This window comes from Osmerus mordax, chromosome 15 (assembly GCF_038355195.1).
Source record: "Osmerus mordax isolate fOsmMor3 chromosome 15, fOsmMor3.pri, whole genome shotgun sequence".
In the NCBI taxonomy this organism is placed as follows: Eukaryota; Metazoa; Chordata; class Actinopteri; order Osmeriformes; family Osmeridae; genus Osmerus; species Osmerus mordax.
Genome location: NC_090064.1, coordinates 2291625 through 2309212, shown reverse-complemented (window position 1 = coordinate 2309212; position 17588 = coordinate 2291625). Strand labels below are relative to the sequence as shown.

Sequence of the window (17588 nt, the reverse complement as noted above, 5' to 3'; positions counted from 1 at the left end):
AACCTCTGGTCCCTCAATGCTAATATATAAAAGCTTCCATAGCATTTCATCAGTATGATACTAAGTACCCAAGTCGACACCATTCTTCTGCTGCAGTTCAATAGCCTGGGGGAACGAGGCGAACGGCTGGCCCGTCTTAATTACGTGATATGCCGTTGTTATAAATCGTGCAATAACACGATGGGCATCTACATTTAAATTCCTGACCAGCATAGTCAACGGCCTGGAAGATGGATTGTCAACCATCCACTTAGCTGTCATGCAAACCAGGTGCTGTCTGCTACTGCTAGCATGGCTGGTCAGGTATTGTTTTCGAAAATTGTCGGTGCCTCTGTAAAATGTAAAAATATCCACTTTTGTCTGCTTTAGACGGGAACATACGACAAACGACACAGTGCATCTTCGTTCCATAAAAAAGTTGCTTCCGTTTGAGCTCGTAGCTCTACTTTGCTGCCATCTTCACTTTATTGTCTCGTGCCAGTCTCGCGCCAGTTGTTAAAAAATTTATCGAGATTAGAGAATTACAATTTGACAACCACTCGTCACTCCTCAACTCTTGATTTGCCAACTGTGCGCCCCACGAGCTGCAAAGTTATTTATGCATTTAGCAGAGTGCAAAACATATGAAGGATGTTAACTTTTACAATGCAATTTTTTTTTTCAATCAATAATTTGCAGTGGCCCGATCGGGCCAGTGAGTTGCTAGTTTAACGGTCCCGACGTTACTTTTTACTGGCCCCGGGCCATCGTTATTGTCGAGCCCTGAGTCCCATTTACCGCTGGAAAATAAACTGAGTCTCCACTATATTACGCTGCACCTCAAAATGCTTCTGACCTTAGATCACAATACTTTCTTTTAGTAATTTACAATTTTTATTGCTGCATACATAGCCTAACTCTTACATACATATACAGTACATTTGCCTCAACCCTTACTGTAGTTCTGGGCTTGTGCTATAGTTGTTCAGTTTCTGTGCAGGCATGAACAGGGGGGACAACCTGGATATTGAGCTCTGAGTAATGAGCTGTCTGAAAGAGCAGTGCAGCAGTGTCATTACACACTGCTGTGCCAGCTTTGCACGAACACTGACTGGAGGTCATGACGACAGGTTCTGAATCACGTAGCACTATCTGTGTAAAATACACAAAGAGACAATTAGACAAACATTGATACTGATGTATCCTTTGAAGTGTTTTTGAAGTGAATTTTGCTACTATTCAGATACCGCTGAATTAAGAATTGGCCAAGTAAAGTTGCTGGGGTAGGTTTGTTGACAAGGGGTTTCCTACAAGTCTATTACAATATGAGGTGAGGTATACCATACCAAATATGTTGCAATAGAAAGATTTACTGTCAATCAACTTTGCCCCAATTACCTTCTCCACTAACAGGTAGACTATAGCCATTTATCAAGTGTCTCAGAAGAATGTTTACATAGTCGAGAACATGCTCATGGTCAAATGAAAGCAGTTGTAATGTATGCATGATGAACGCATGCTATGCTGCAGTCATTGAACTGGAATAGACTGCAAAATTGAACAGAATACCCAAACCCATCCCTAAACATTAGCCTACTCTCAAGCTGTGTGGTTTTTTATTCTTCTGCATGGACCTGTGACAAGCTGCTCTGACACTGATAGTACCGGTCAACCTGTCTTTGTTTGAAACTGGTGGACAAGAAGATACAGCATTCATCCATTCAGTACTTTTATCATAATTCTAACAATATTTTAGAAATCTGAAACACCTGCCAGAACAGCAGTCTACATTAGACCTACAGTCGACACATTAGACCTACAGTCAGATGGATTACATAACGGTTGACCAGCATAAACACACAGGACATCGTAGTAATTATACTGTTGGTACTATAACCCCATCGCTAAAATGCAGTCTTCGTTTGACTGTTTTAATCGTCTACTGATAGCATACAAGTCTAAACTAACTACTGATAGTTAGCTAGGCTAACACTATCGCTATATCCGATGCCATTAGCAAAAGCTACATATATTACATACCTTTATAATTATGAATAAATGAGGAGGCGTAAAACTTAAATACCTTGTCTAACAGAGTACTCAGGGCTCTGGACGTCCGTTTGGCAATACGGTGTACATCGGAAATTGTAATTAAGGGTAGCTCCTGTAAACACCAAAGGTGGCCATTACTACGCTGTGTTTACCTCAGTAGCGGACGGCCGGAAGTAGTTACATCTGTTTTGTAGAACCCGGAAGAATGTTGCGCATAACCCATAGAGTTAATATAACTAGAGGAAGCAACTTTTGTCTTCCAAGATGGCGTCCCCATTCATTTCTATGAAAAGTGCTCAGTGGCAAGCGAGAGTACGAAACTGGACCGCGCCATCTTTCCACTTCCGACTTTTCCGGTCTAGCTTTAAACAGTGGCTCTTTTTTTCCCAAGCTCCGAGACCTCGTGCACGCTTGCAACTAGCTGTACACGTCATACTTTGCGACAACCAGTCATGAGCATAGATTTATATGGTTGCGAGCGTGTGAGCTAAGGCATTGCAGTGGCAGAATGGGGTACAAGTCCGATAAGAATCAGAGACATGATGCAAACTTTACGGAAATGTATGCTGTCACTGTATAGTATTCCTTTCACTTGTTTTTTAGAAATAGGCTATAGGGCTATTCTAGATGGAACTCATCACATATGTTGTTTTTTTTCTTCGTGATTTGAGTATGATTTCCAACGCATTGTATCGGATTAAATAAACTGTTAACATGAAAACTTAGCTCCGTTGTTGTTCTCGCCAGGCAAAGAAAGCTTAATAGTTGTACTTTAATAGTACTTTGTTCTCTCACATATATATTATTGGGTGTGCTCAAGCCTTCGGCGAGAGCACAACCTTTGTTCTCTCACATATATATTTATTATTGTGAGAATGCTGTTAAGCATTCTCACTATTGTTTTCCTGTTTCTCTTTATTATTGTGAGAATGCTGTTAAGCATTCTCACTATTGTTTTCCTGTTTCTCTTTATTATTATTATTGTGAGAATGCTGTTAAGCATTCTCACTATTGTTTTCCTGTTTCTCTTTATTATTATTATTATTATTATTATATCAACTTCTTAGTTCTTCCACCGTTTTTTGGCCTTTAACTAGTTCTGCATACTTTCACCGATTCCTACAATTTTTGTATCAAAACATTCAGCTCCTTCAGGAGATGTTGGCTATGACTTTTGGTATTTCTCACTTTTATACTTTTTAAGACATTAAAGTTTTTGTGCAAATTATTCTCCCATTAAAAGTAATGGTAAATCCTTTCAAGTCATTAAAAAGCTTCCTCCTCTTTCAAACGTAACTACTTCAGCATACTTTCAGCTAGAGACACCATTCAACCTTTAAAATGTTCACAAGACATTCAGCTATTCCCAAATGATTCAGCTTTTTCAAATATTCAGCCAATTTTGAATTATGACAGTTTGAAATACATTAAAATGTTTGCTCCTTCTTGACTTTTATGAATGAGCAGCAAGCAGAGTGGCACACTGCTGGCTGCTCTTTTTCTGATATTCAACTAAATTGTCAAACAAATTCCTCTAACGTTCATATAGTTTAACGTACAGAAACAAGTTATACCTTAAAATGTAGGAAGAATTGTCCTCTTTCAGCCAATGTAACTACTAAAGAGCTCACATTTACAGATTTTCAGCTATGGGCCTTGAAGCGAGAGCAGCCTTTCAAATTCTCTCACTAACTTCAATGGAGAGGTGGGTAAAATCCGTCAGAGAAAGCAGGAAGGAAGACGATTTCGAAACTGCCGGTAGAGACATATTTCTGACCGCACATACATATAAAGGACATCTCTAGTTTCGGCAGAGTCTTGGGTCTCGGAAAATATCCTCATTTTATTGATTGGACGTGTAGTTTTGTGTCTAGGTCAACTCGTTTGAGGTGTGGATGCTAGGTAAATGTTCGTTTTTCTCTCTGCCTAGCTCGTCAGCGATCACAGCTGCTCCATCGCCGTGGCAACCAAACAAACACGCACCAGGAAAGCAAAAGGAACACGTTTTTGAAACTGCAGGTAGAGTCGTATTTCTGACTGCACAGACATATAAAGAATATCTCTGGTTTCGGCAGAGTCTTGGGTCTCGGAAAATATCCTTATTTTGGATTGGACGTACAGTTTTGCGTCTAGGTTATCTTGTTTGAGGTGTGGATTCTAGCTACATTTCTCTTATTCTCTGCCCTCAGAGCGTTAGCAATCATAGCTGCACCATCACCGTAACGACAGACACGCACCACTCAGTCTCTCACACAGGTGATTGGTACGTTTACTTGACCATGAGAAACCCGATTACTAGCAATTGTCGGTTTATACCAATAATACGATTACTCCGTTTACATGTGTAATTAGTTATGCGATTACTCAATGAACACGTCTACATGATTCTTTTTTATTAATCGTTGTGTGCTCCACGGCCAAAACTTGCACCATCATCCTTCTGCAACAAAGTGTCGCCGTGTCTTCCTGTATCGGCTCTACTGCTGTATGTTTCATTCCATCAACACATTGAATCCTACTAAGAAAGCCGAGTAAACACACTCAATGGTAGGCTACATCTGCTACTGCTATTACTATCCCAACTATAATTTCAGCTGTTAAAACGATAATATTCTTGTTACGACTAGCTAGCCTACTTCTTCTGTTTAACAGTTCAGCTTTCAGCTTGCGGGTATTTTCTCATTTATCACTTTTATACTTTTTTAAATATGAAGGTTTTTGTGCAAATTATTCTCCCTTTAAAAGTAATGGTAAATCCTTTCAAATCATTGTTGGAATGCTGCTCCAGCCCCTTTCAAAAATACCTTTCGGTTGCTTTGAAGCTTCAGCTTATAACTTTCTACTAAAGTTTCACAATGTTCCGCTTTTTTAGCATGGTCAGTTATCCCCATTCAGGTTTTCAGCATTCTCACTGCTGTTTCGCAGGAACAGCCGTTTCTAGTTATTATTGTGAGAATGCTGTTAAGCATTCTCACTATTGTTTTTCAACTTCTTAGTTCTTCCGCCGTTTTTTGGCCTTTAACTAGTTCTGCATACTTTCACCGATTCCTACAATTATTGTATCAAAACGTTCAGCTCCTTCAGGAGATGTTGGCTATGACTTTTGGTATTTCTCACTTTTATACTCTTTAAGACATTAAGGTTTTTGTGCAAATTGTTCTCCCATTAAAAGTAATGGTAAATACTTTCAAATCATTAAAAAGCTTCCTCCTCTTTCAAACGTAACTACTTCAGCATACTTTCAGCTACAGACACCATTCAACCTTTAAAATGTTCACAAGACATTCAGCTATTCCCAAATGATTCAGCTTTTTCAAATATTCAGCCAATTTTGAATTATGACAGTTTGAAATACATTAAAATGTTTGCTCCTTCTTGATTTTTATGAATGAGCAGCAAGCAGAGTGGCACACTGCTGGCTGCTCTTTCTGATATTCAACTAAATTGTCAAACAAATTCCTCTAACGTTCATATAGTTTAACGTACAGAAACAAGTTATACCTTAAAATGTAGGAAAAATTGTCCTCTTTCAGCCAATGTAACTACTAAAGAGCTCACATTTACAGATTTTCAGCTATGGGCCTTGAAGCGAGAGCAGCCTTTCAAATTCTCTCACTAACTTCAATGGAGAGGTGGGTAAAATCCGTCAGAGAAAGCAGGAAGGAAGACGATTTCGAAACTGCCGGTAGAGACATATTTCTGACCGCACATACATATAAAAGACATCTCTAGTTTCGGCAGAGTCTTGGGTCTCGGAAAATATCCTCATTTTATTGATTGGACGTGTAGTTTTGCGTCTAGGTCAACTTGTTTGAGGTGTGGATGCTAGGTAAATGTTCGTTTTTCTCTCTGCCTAGCTCGTTAGCGATCACAGCTGCTCCATCGCCGTGGCAACCAAACAAACACGCACCAGGAAAGCAGAGTTGGGTACACGTTTTCGAAACTGCCAAGAGTTGTATTTCTGACCGCACAGACATATAAAGGACATCTCTGGTTTCGGCAGTCTTGGGTCTCGGAAAATATCATTATTTTTTGTATTGGACGTACAGTTTTGCGTCTAGGTTAACTTGTTTGAGGGGTGGATTCTAGCTAAGTTAGTTATTCTCTCTGCCCAGCTCGTTAGCGATCACAGCTGCTCCATCGCCGTGGCAACCAAACAAACACGCACCAGGAAAGCAGAAGGAACACGTTTTTGAAACTGCAGGTAGAGTCGTATTTCTGACTGCACAGACATATAAAGAATATCTCTGGTTTCGGCAGAGTCTTGGGTCTCAGAAAATATCCTTATATTTTGGATTGGACGTACAGTTTTGCGTCTAGGTTATCTTGTTTGAGGTGTGGATTCTAGCTACATTTCTCTTATTCTCTGCCCTCAGCGCGTTAGCAATCATAGCTGCACCATCACCGTAACGACAGACACGCACCACTCAGTCTCTCACACAGGTGATTGGTACGTTTACTAGTGATGGGTCGTTCGTGAACGATCCGGCTCTAAGAGCCGGCTCTTGAAGGTGAACGCTGGGAGCTGGCTCGCATATCTGAAGAGCCGACTCTATTTTTAATAGATTAATACAGCCTATAAAAACTAAATGATTATGAAATAACTAATTTTAATTGTATTTAAAATAATTGACTAATTCAAAAAACAACAAAAAAATAATTGTAGGCTTAAAGGCGCACACGATCATCCTCACATTCTGTTCCTGTCAATCCTGCATGATGGAGGGCCGAGCCAACTCACACAGAGAGTAGTCAAAACTCGGAGGAGAGCCATGACAAATCAATGCATTTTTAAAGATATGTGGTTACAGTCGAGTATGATTTCATTTCATAATTTAATTCAAATTGTTTTCACACCCATCATAGTCAAATTCATAGTTAAAACATGTATTTTTTAAAGAGCCGTTCGGGAGCCAAAAGAGCCGGCTCTTTTTGGTGAGCTGAGCCATACGAGCCGGCTCACGAAAAAGAGCCGGAATGCCCATCACTAACGTTTACTTGACCATGAGAAACCCGATTACTAGCAATTGTCGGTTTATGCCAATAATACAATTACTCCGTTTACATGTGTAATTAGTTATGCGATTACTAAATAAACGCGTCTACATGATTCTTTTTTATTAATCGTTGTATGCTCCACGGACAAAACTTGCACCATCATCCTTCTGCAACAAAGTGTCGCCGTGTCTTCCTGTATCGGCTCTACTGCTGTATGTTTCATTCCATCAACACATTGAATCCTACTAAGAAAGCCGAGTAAACGCATAGGCTACATCTGCTACTGCTAATACTATCCCAACTATAATTTCATCTGTTAAAACGATAATATTCTTGTTACGACTAGCTAGCCTACTTCTACTGTTTAACAGTTCAGCTTTCAGCTTCTCCCACATTGTAGGCTATTTTAGCTCTTAGCTTTGTTAAGATGATGCAGTTCAGCTTCCACACTGCCTCTTTTGTGTGACTCACACATTTTTGAAATTCATTTCAGCTTTCAGCTTGTGGGTATTTTCTCATTTCTCCCTTTTATACTTTTTTAAATATTAAGGTTTTTGTGCAAATTATTCTCCCTTTAAAAGTAATGGTAAATCCTTTCAAATCACTGTTGGAATGCTGCTCCAGCCCCTTTCAAAAATACCTTTCGGTTGCTTTGAAGCTTCAGCTCATAACGTTCTACAAAATTTTAACTTTTCAGCTTTTTTAGCATGGTCAGCTATCCCCATTCAGGTTTTCAGCATTCTCACTGCTGTTTCGCAGGAACAGCCTTTTCTAGTTATTATTTATTTTTGCCCTCCTAAATCTTTGTCAATATTTGGCCTACATAGACAACCTAGGTGTCAAAAGTTTCGTCTTGGTAGCGATTGAGTTGCTTGTATTTTTATTTACGTTCCGTTGCACAGTTTAGGCTCAAGTTAAGTTTTTGTGGCGAAAAGTGAAGCTAACGGTGGCTAATTTGCTAGCCACAGTCACTGACGTTACTAACGTCACTACGTCACTAACGTCACGAAAACACGCGTGACTACCTGTAGCAGAACATTCGTTTTGCATCTGTTAACTTGGGGGATAGCTAGGCTAACTATAGCTTTACTGCAAGGCAGCTGCAGAAATGCCACAAGCAAAGAGGCCAGGGTGAACTATTTTGTGATGTGAAACACAATTGTGAAATGTAATGTACAATATTAGCTGATATTATTAAGGAAGTCTACTATTTCACTGAAGCATTAGCATGACATTAGCCTCTGTTGCCCGGGCAACACATAGCTACTACAGTGGTCTATGCATCTGTTTTCAATCGTTAAAATAAACATTCCTCACAAATACATTTTCGTTGTAGGATTTATTATGACATTACATTACAAGTAAACGATTTGTTGGTGAAATTATCATTACCTGTGGTTTCAAACCAGTGTTGCTCACTGCAACGCTGTCGCTTACGCGAGACACACTACAAAAACATCTACACAGCTGTTTAGGAAGTCAAACGGCGACAGAACATGTTCGGCACTCCCCTTACTTAAATCAAAAGTCTTTCAATAGGTGAAACTATCTGACTACTAACCTGAACTTCATTGCCACAGCCTAAACTTTGTCAATCTGTTCATGAAAATAATTAATTTCGGCCTAAACCGTACAACGGAACGTTCAATCGAATTCAACCAACGCAATCGCTACCAAGACGAACACAGCAGTAGTCTAGTGTACTGTAGTAGAATTTACAGGGGCAGCTTCTCCACACAGGGCTATATCGCATTTTGCGTTGTTACTGACAATGATCGCTACCAGTGAGCTTTTTATGAAAAGCGATTTTCCACTAAATAAATGTCAAGCTTATTTACGTTTTGGGGGGCATATTTTCAGTTAGCAGATTGTACTGTTTGAATCGCGATTCCATCTTCTACTGCCGGGTAACGTCGTAGAATAATCTTCAAAGGGGGTTCTTTGTTAATGAATGAATGCAATGAGTAGGCTAAATGCCTGAAAATATCATGAAAAGGGAAAAACTTAAAATGACATTTAAGTCATAGAGATTAGGTCAATTTTTACACCGGTCTGCCAAATGTATTCGTTTTGATTCAACGATGAGGCTGCCTCTTGCAGGGGAAATGAGAAGACATCTATTTCATTCTACACTTCACTGGTATTTTCAGTTGTAAATGAGCAGCAAAAAAAAAGCTTTTCAATCTATGTAATCTTTATAAATAATAAGTATGCATTTTTATATACAATATACAGAAATATCAGTTGTAAAAATGTCATTCAAAAACGGACCCCTGTGCAACCGACGCAAGCAAGCACACCCTACAATTTCCCCAGAAATTGTACCCTCTCTAGTTATTTTTGTAACAGAAATATTTCATAATGCAGACTTACCATAGATTAATGTCAACTTTATATTCAAACGAAATGCCACGAAAATCACACTGCCTTCAATTTAACATCAGTGTAGAAATGTGGCGTGTGTCTTATATGTTCAACCTACAAAACCAATTGGTTTTGTAGGTTGAACCCTAACCCAAAACCAATTGGTTTTGTAGGGTTAACCCTAACCCAAACGCCTATTAATGGATATAACGTGATCTAACAAGACTTGGTAATAATGTAATAAATTGAGAAGTGTGTCTAAAATCTAATCTATTTTATTGAACGTGCCTTAAGGGGCATATTAACAGAACTATACAAGACGTTTCCATCAGATATAAATGGGGGTGAAACATAGAGTCACTGAGGACCTTCATTGTTCCACAAAAGCAGTCTGGCTTTGACACGATCAATAAAAGAATAATGAGTGTGTTTAACAAAAGCTTCTGAAGGCAAGACTAATATTATTTAAATATATATATCATTTCCTATTGTGGTTATCAGTTAAAGTACTATTAATCTTCGTCTTTGCTCCAGATAGACATGTCAACAATATGCTCACGCTTAACATAATATAATATTTGCCATCATGTCATGAACGTTTTTACGAAAAATCAAATCTTTTTTGAAATAACGGGAATAAACTATATTAACAACATTTCATGTATGTGTGACAACCATTTGCTAAACTTGCTACAACAAGGCAGGCAACTCAAGCCATTTCTTTCAGCTCCAGGTAAATCGGCTATCGGCCAATGTGAACTTTTGTGCTTGTGCCCTGTTAGTATCCGTGAGCACATTTGCAGGCAACTTTTATTGACGTAATCAAATAAATGGGGTGCTAGTTTACCCATTTCGGATTGGTTTCAAACTTAGCAAAAATCAGGAAAAATTATTCTATGAAAAAGCTAGTAGTATGAGCCAGGTTCGAGAATCGAACAAAAATTATTGGGGGAGATAGTTTTGTAAATGTTGACTGGAGTTAATAGAATAAAAACGACCTGAAGAGTCGGAAGTCAAACACGAAATGCAATACCACCTACATCCACCAGGGCCGTTGCTTCAAGCCGAGGGGCGAGGGGTGGGGGCTTGGCATAACATAATAAGAAATTAAAGTAAGTTAACTAACGCTATATCATTTTGTAGCTTTACTGTATATGGTTACCTAGCTTGCTACCCTTAGAATGTGGCTGTAACATTAGCTCTGCAGCTAACAACTGAGTTACTGTCGCTAATGGAAAGGTAGATAGCATCAAGTATGTGTGTGAATACACATGCTGTAACGTGAGTGTTGTACACTTCTTTGTTATTTGGATAACCGTTCTACTGTAGGTGTTATGGCGCGCGCGATATCCGCCTTTCCCCTCATTGAAATGAGTGAGTGTGTACGTCTGCAAACCAGGGTTATCAGATGAGAATGGGAAAATTTGAGGCATCTTACAGCAACAGGGCTACAGCCATTGCAATACATCCATTGTAAACATTAGCGCATGGTGCCGCCCCTCCGTTCCTCATTAGCATTTAAAGCTCCAGACACCAAAACAGCGCGTTCTGAGGAAAGCTCCTTGTGGGACTGCTAGTAGTGGCTGTAATTCAGCATCAAGGCTGAATTTCGGGGAAAGAGACTTCTGATACAGTACTAGGGGACCACTAAGGCCTATATAAAAGCATCCAAAAACAGCATGTCATGTCTCCTTTAACTTTACTTACAGTTCAGTGTGGTGTATTTGTGTGGCGTGATAATGAAATGCTAGCGTGATAACGAATGATTTCAAATCATACAAAGTGTCATGATGCTTAGTTTTAATGCGGTAATTTTTATTCATTTTATTTGTATCCCCCCCATTTTTATAAATGTTTTGGTGACATATATTTAGTATAGTTTTATCTAAAATGTGTAACTTTTTAAAAGTAAAAAAATTAAATAAAATCATTGCAGAGGATGATCCTCCACTACATTAACATTTAGTCATTTAGCAGACGCTCTTAAACAGAGCGACTTACAGTAAGTACAGGTACAACACTGCTTGTCTCTCCCACAGCACAGGTCCTTGGTTTACATGGTATATGGCGTGTTGGCTGTGTGGACCACTATGGGCTGGACCTATGTCACTCTCATCCTGTCCCACTGCATCCTGCTCTACAGCATTTCCTTAGTGAAAATCAGGTGGCTCTGCTTTGTGATGGGCCTCACCACCCTGGCAACTTTCAAGTGTGAGCCCTTTGTGTCGTGGCAGGTGTGTTATGCTTGGGAGAACATCTCAGAGCAGTTCTGCACAGCACAGCAAGCACATACAAAATATGACCTTACATATTTGCATGAACGTATACATGTATGTTGATCATTTCAAATGTTAACCTTTGTGTAATGTAATTTACTCATATTGACTATTAATAAGTCCCCTTTTCTTTCTTCTGCAGGCTGGCTTTGTGACTGGCTCGTTTGAGCTGAGGCCTGTATTGTTCTATGGTGGCTGTGGATTTACTATACTGCGCTGTATGAGCTTTGCCCTGGAGAACTGTGAGCGGAGAGAGGGGAACTATAGCATCTTGGAGTTGCTCAAGTTTAACTTCTATCTGCCGTTCTTCTACTTTGGACCCATCATAACCTTTGACAAGTATTACATTCAGGTAAATAGGATTTACAGTACCTTTCTGTGAGATACAGAGTGTTCCTAAACAAAATTCACTCAGTTATAATACAGACATGCATAGTTGACTAGCTTATGGGAACCCATTATCAACTGGCTAGCTCTCAACACTCGTCAATATTTTTTTTTAAATGTTTTATATAATACAAATAGAAAATGTTATGTCACAGCATTGTACTTTAATATGTAGATACACACCTAGGTCAAAACATTGCGTTTTGCTTCAGTCAATATTTAACAAGTACAGTTTGTTCTTGATCTCTATCCAGGTTGACATGGGTGTTGTGAATGATAGTCAGATTGGGCCAGGCTAAGCAGAGGGCGCAGTCTGGAACCTGACTCCCACACCTAATAGGTGTGTTCATCTTCATGCGGCTCTGGCGCCAATAGGCAGCTGATTTGAACCAGTGCATGCCGGTTCTAATTTTTGTCTGACTTGAGACGGCGCCAACGCCATGTCACTGTGACATATGTCATCAACATACCGCAGAGCGATTCGAGAGCAGCTGGCTGGGTCAGCCAGCGCATTTTCTCCAGAGCAACTGCAGGAGCTCTTATGACGACACAGCTATTTCATGATTGGCCAGACTCATACACGACAACGTTGATGTGTGTTTTGTGTTTATTCTGACACCTTCAGTTTCGCTAATGCTCAAATCTGGCCCAAACAGTACAATTGAATTAAAAACAACTTTATTGACAGACTGAAATACTATTGTTGAAGAAAATGTTGCAGTCCGCCTCTTCACTAACGGAAAGACTAAGTTTAGTTGAGTTCTGGTTGTATTATCAATCTGCAGATTGGAGAGAGAGTTATAGCCCAATACATAAAATGACCAATTTCAGTGCACTGGTCGTGCAAGTTCTAATGCGAAAACAATTACATTTGCGACCATGCAGTTCGTCAGCGAAACAGAAAGCAAACAGCGCTTGATCAGCCATGATGAATTCAACTGTAACCCTTGATAGAAAAGTCACCCTAAAAATCACTACATCTTATACAATACATAAAAACATTAAGTAGACTAATTAAAAAAGGTACAACGTAATTGATTGATATCAAGCACACTACATCATTTAAATACATTATATACAGTCAGGAAAATAAGTATTTGAACACCCTGCTATTTTGCAAGTTCTTCCACTTAGAAATCATGGAGGGGTCTGAAATTGTCATCGTAGGTGCATGTCCACTGTGAGAGACATAATCTAAAAAAAAAATCCAGAAATCACGATTTTTTTAATATTTATTTGTATGATACAGCTGCAAATAAGTATTTTTAACACCTGTCTATCAGCTAGAATTCTGACCCTCAAAGACCTGTTAGTCTGCCTTTAGAATGTCCACCTCCACTACATTTATTATCCTAAATTAGATGCACCTGTTTGAGGTCTTTAGCTGCATAAAGCCACCTGTCCACCCCATACAATCAGTAAGAATCCAACTACTAACGTGGCCAAGACCAAAGAGCTGTCCAAAGACACTAGAGACAAAATTGTACACCTCCACAAGGCTGGAAAGGGCTACGGGGAAATTGCCAAGTAGCTTGGTGAGAAAAGGTCCACTGTTGGAGCAATCATTAGAAAATGGAAGAAGCTAAACATGACTGTCAATCTCCCTCGGACTGGGGCTCCATGCAAGATCTCACCTCGTGGGGTTTCAATGATCCTAAGGAAGGTGAGAAATCAGCCCAGAACTACACGGGAGGAGCTGGTCAATGACCTGAAAAGAGCTGGGACCACAGTTTCCAAGGTTACTGTTGGTAATACACTGAGACGTCATGGTTTGAAATCATGCATGGCACGGAAGGTTCCCCTGCTTAAACCAGCACATGTCCAGGCACGTCTTAAGTTTGCCAATGACCATTTGGATGATCCAGAGGAGTCATGGGAGAAAGTCATGTGGTCAGATGAGACCAAAATAGAACTTTGGGGTCATAATTCCACTAAACGTGTTTGGAGGAAGAAGAATGATGAGTACCATCCCAAGAACACCATCCCTACTGTGAAGCATGGGGGTGGTAGCATCATGCTTTGGGGGTGTTTTTCTGCACATGGGACAGGGCGACTGCACTGTATTAAGGAGAGGATGACCGGGGCCATGTATTGCGAGATTTTGGGGAACAACCTCCTTCCCTCAGTTAGAGCATTAAAGATGGGTCGAGGCTGGGTCTTCCAACATGACAATGACCCGAAGCACACAGCCAGGATAACCAAGGAGTGGCTCTGTAAGAAGCATATCAAGGTTCTGGCGTGGCCTAGCCAGTCTCCAGACCTAAACCCAATAGAGAATCTTTGGAGGGAGCTCAAACTCCGTGTTTCTCAGCGACAGGCCGGAAACCTGACTGATCTAGAGAAGATCTGTGTGGAGGAGTGGGCCAAAATCCCTCCTGCAGTGTGTGCAAACCTGGTAAAAAACTACAGGAAACATTTGACCTCTGTAATTGCAAACAAAGGCTACTGTACCAAATATTAACATTGACTTTCTCAGGTGTTCAAATACTTATTTGCAGCTGTATCATACAAATAAATAGTAAAAAAAATCATACATTGTGATTTCTGGATTTTTTTTTTAGATTATGTCTCTCACAGTGGACATGCACCTACGATGACAATTTCAGACCCCTCCATGATTTCTAAGTGGGAGAACTTGCAAAATAGCAGGGTGTTCAAATACTTATTTTCCTCACTGTAAGTAGGACATTTTATCTAAACTCACATGACTGACGTAAATGCAGCAAACCACGGGAAGCAGAAAACATCCGACTTGACGGTTCCTTTTTCAACTCCCCCTTGACTGCAAGCAGCAACTCTCACAGATTGGTGCAGCCAGCCGCAGCCGATGTCGAACACAGCTAATGACTCCTTCCGAGAAATCTACATCTGGGAATAGATACTCATATTACACAGGATCTCCTGAAAAACACTCCTTGGCACTATATTAGAGACTTACACCACTTATCCTAATGAGTCTGGCAGGAAGGAGGTCGAGAAGGCAGCTAGTGGGCTTACCCCCTATTCACACAGGACGTGTCTGCGGCGCGTTATGGCTGCAACACGAGTTTGACGCAACCTCAAATCACACCGGATGTGTTACGGCTGCAACGCGACCAGGCTAGTTGTCCTTACAACAGAATAGAACCTGCGAAGCAGCTGTATTGGTGAGTTCATGAAATACAAATATGTGCAGGCTATTTCTGGATTTGTGGTGTCATACAACTAGTGTTACATTTACATTAACATTAAGTCATTTAGCAGACGCTCTTATCCAGAGCGACTTACAGTAAGTACATTTAGCAGACGCTCTTATCCAGAGCGACTTAAAATAAGTACAGGGACATTCCCCCTGAGGCAAGTAGGGTGTAGTGCCTTGCCCAAGGACACAACGTCAATTGCACAGCCGAGAATTGAACTGGCAACCTTCAGATTACTAGCCCGATTCCCTAACCGCTCAGCCACCTGACTCCCTAGTGTTGCTCAACTTCTAGGATGAATCACTCGTCGTCCATTATATAAAATCCTTAGATTTCTGGCCTCTTGCCACCGAAGTAGAATCAGAATCAGAATTTGGTTTATTTGCCATGTATGTTACACAAACACATAATGTACTGTAGCAGGAAGGCAAACAATAAACATATACAGATCTTAAATTAAGTAAAAGTACAATAATTTAACTAATTCTAAGAACTAAACAGTCTAAAAATAAAACAATTTAAAATATATATAAAAATAAGAATAGAATAAAAGAGTGAGCAGCATGAGTGGGCAACATAGTGCAAATGAGATACTGAGATAAAGGTAGCTTGTGCGTAGTGCAATAGGTGTCAGATGGACTTATAATAGTTAAATAAATGTCAGTGGGTGTCCTTGGCCTTGTTGAATAGGCCAGTAGCAGATGGAAAGAAAGGTTTCCATGAGGTTGAGGTTTTGGTCCTGATGGACCGCAGCCTTCTGCCGGAGGGGAGTAGCTGGAACAGGGAGTGTCCAGGGTGGGAGGGGTCGGCCACAATCTTCCTCGCTCACCTCAGGGTCCTCAAGGTGTGCAGGTCCTCGAGGGTAGGCATATTGCAGCCGATCACCTTCTCAGCAGTGCGGATGATACGCTGCAGCCTGCTCTTGTCCTTGGCAGCGGCAGCAGCGTACCAGATGGTGATGGAAGAGGTGAGGATGGACTCAATGATGGCTGTGTAGAAGTGCACCATCATTGTCTTTGGCAGGTTGAATTTCTTCAGCTGCCGTAGGAAGTACATCCTCTGTTGTGCTTTCTTGGTGAAGGAGCTGATGTTCAGTTCCCACTTGAGGTCCTGGGAGAAGTCCTTCCTGGGAGGTGCCCAGGAAGGACTCAACAGTGTTGACTGGGGTGTCGCACAGGGTGATGGGGGTGAGTGGGGCTGTATTCTTCCTCAAGTCCACAACCATCTCCACTGTCTTAAGAGCATTGAGCTCTAAGTTGTTCTGGCTGCACCAGTTCACCAGGTTGTCAGCTTCCCACCTATAGTCAGACTCGTCCCCGTCAGAGATGAGCCCAATGAGGGTGGTGTTGTCCGCAAACGTTAGTTTGACAGACGGATGACTGGAGGTGCAGCTGTTGGTGTATAGGGAGAAGAGCAGAGGGGAAAGGACGCAGCCCTGAGGAGATCCGGTGCTGATTGACCGGAAGTCAGAGACTTGTGTTCCCAGCTTAACGCACTGCTTCCTGTCAGACAGGAAGTATGTGATCCACCTGCAGGTGGAGTCGGGCACGTTCAGCTGGGAGAGCTTGTCCTGAAGCAGGGCGGGGATGATGGCAGAGCTGAAATCCACAAACAGGATCCTGGCGTAGGATGCTGGGGAGTCCAGGTGCTGTAGGGTGAAGTGGAGGGCCATGTTAACTGCGTCGTCCACAGACCTGTTGGCTCTGTAGGAAAACTGCAGGGGATCCAGGAAAGGGTCTGTGGTGGATTTGAAGTGTGCCAGCACCAGGCGCTCAAAAGACTTCATTACCACAGAGGTCAGGGCGACGGGTCTGTAGTCATTCAGTTCTGTTGGCCTTGGCTTTTTGGGCACAGGGATGATGGTGGAGGACTTGAGACAGGCTGGCACATGGCATGTCTCCAGGGAGGTGTTAAAGATGTTGGTAAACACCGGAGACAGCTTGTCAACGCAGTGCTTGAGGGTGGCAGAAGAGACAGAGTCTGGCCCCGCTGCTTTGCGGGGGTTTTGCCTCTTGAAAGGTCTGTTAACTTCACCCTCCTGAATGGAGAGAGTAGTCACTGTAAAGGGGGAGGGGGGAGGCCTCATGGGTGGGAACAGGTAGTTCAGGACAGTCCAATTGTAGCAAGAGTTTGATGGATGGATGACTGGAGGTGCAGCTGTTGCTATATAGGGAGAAGTGCAGAGGGGAAAGGATGCAGCCCTGAGGAGATCCGGTGCTGATGGACCGGGTCTCAGAGACGTGTGTTCCCAGCTTAACACACTGCTTCCTGTCAGACAGGAAGTCTGTAATCCACCTGCAGATGGAGTCGGGCACGTTCACCTGGGAGAGCTTGTCTGGAGCAGGGTGGAGAT

General features: G+C 41.4%; 1 protein-coding gene across 1 annotated transcript in view; it reads left to right on the top strand.

Moving 5' to 3' along the window:
- Positions 1–17588, top strand: part of hhatlb (hedgehog acyltransferase like, b) — a 128350-nt gene that overhangs the window by 15234 nt on the left and 95528 nt on the right. The window contains exons 5-6 of the mRNA XM_067251825.1: positions 11433–11627; positions 11812–12021. Coding sequence (XP_067107926.1) covers positions 11433–11627; positions 11812–12021 — 405 coding nt within the window. The remainder of the gene's footprint in view (positions 1–11432; positions 11628–11811; positions 12022–17588) is intronic.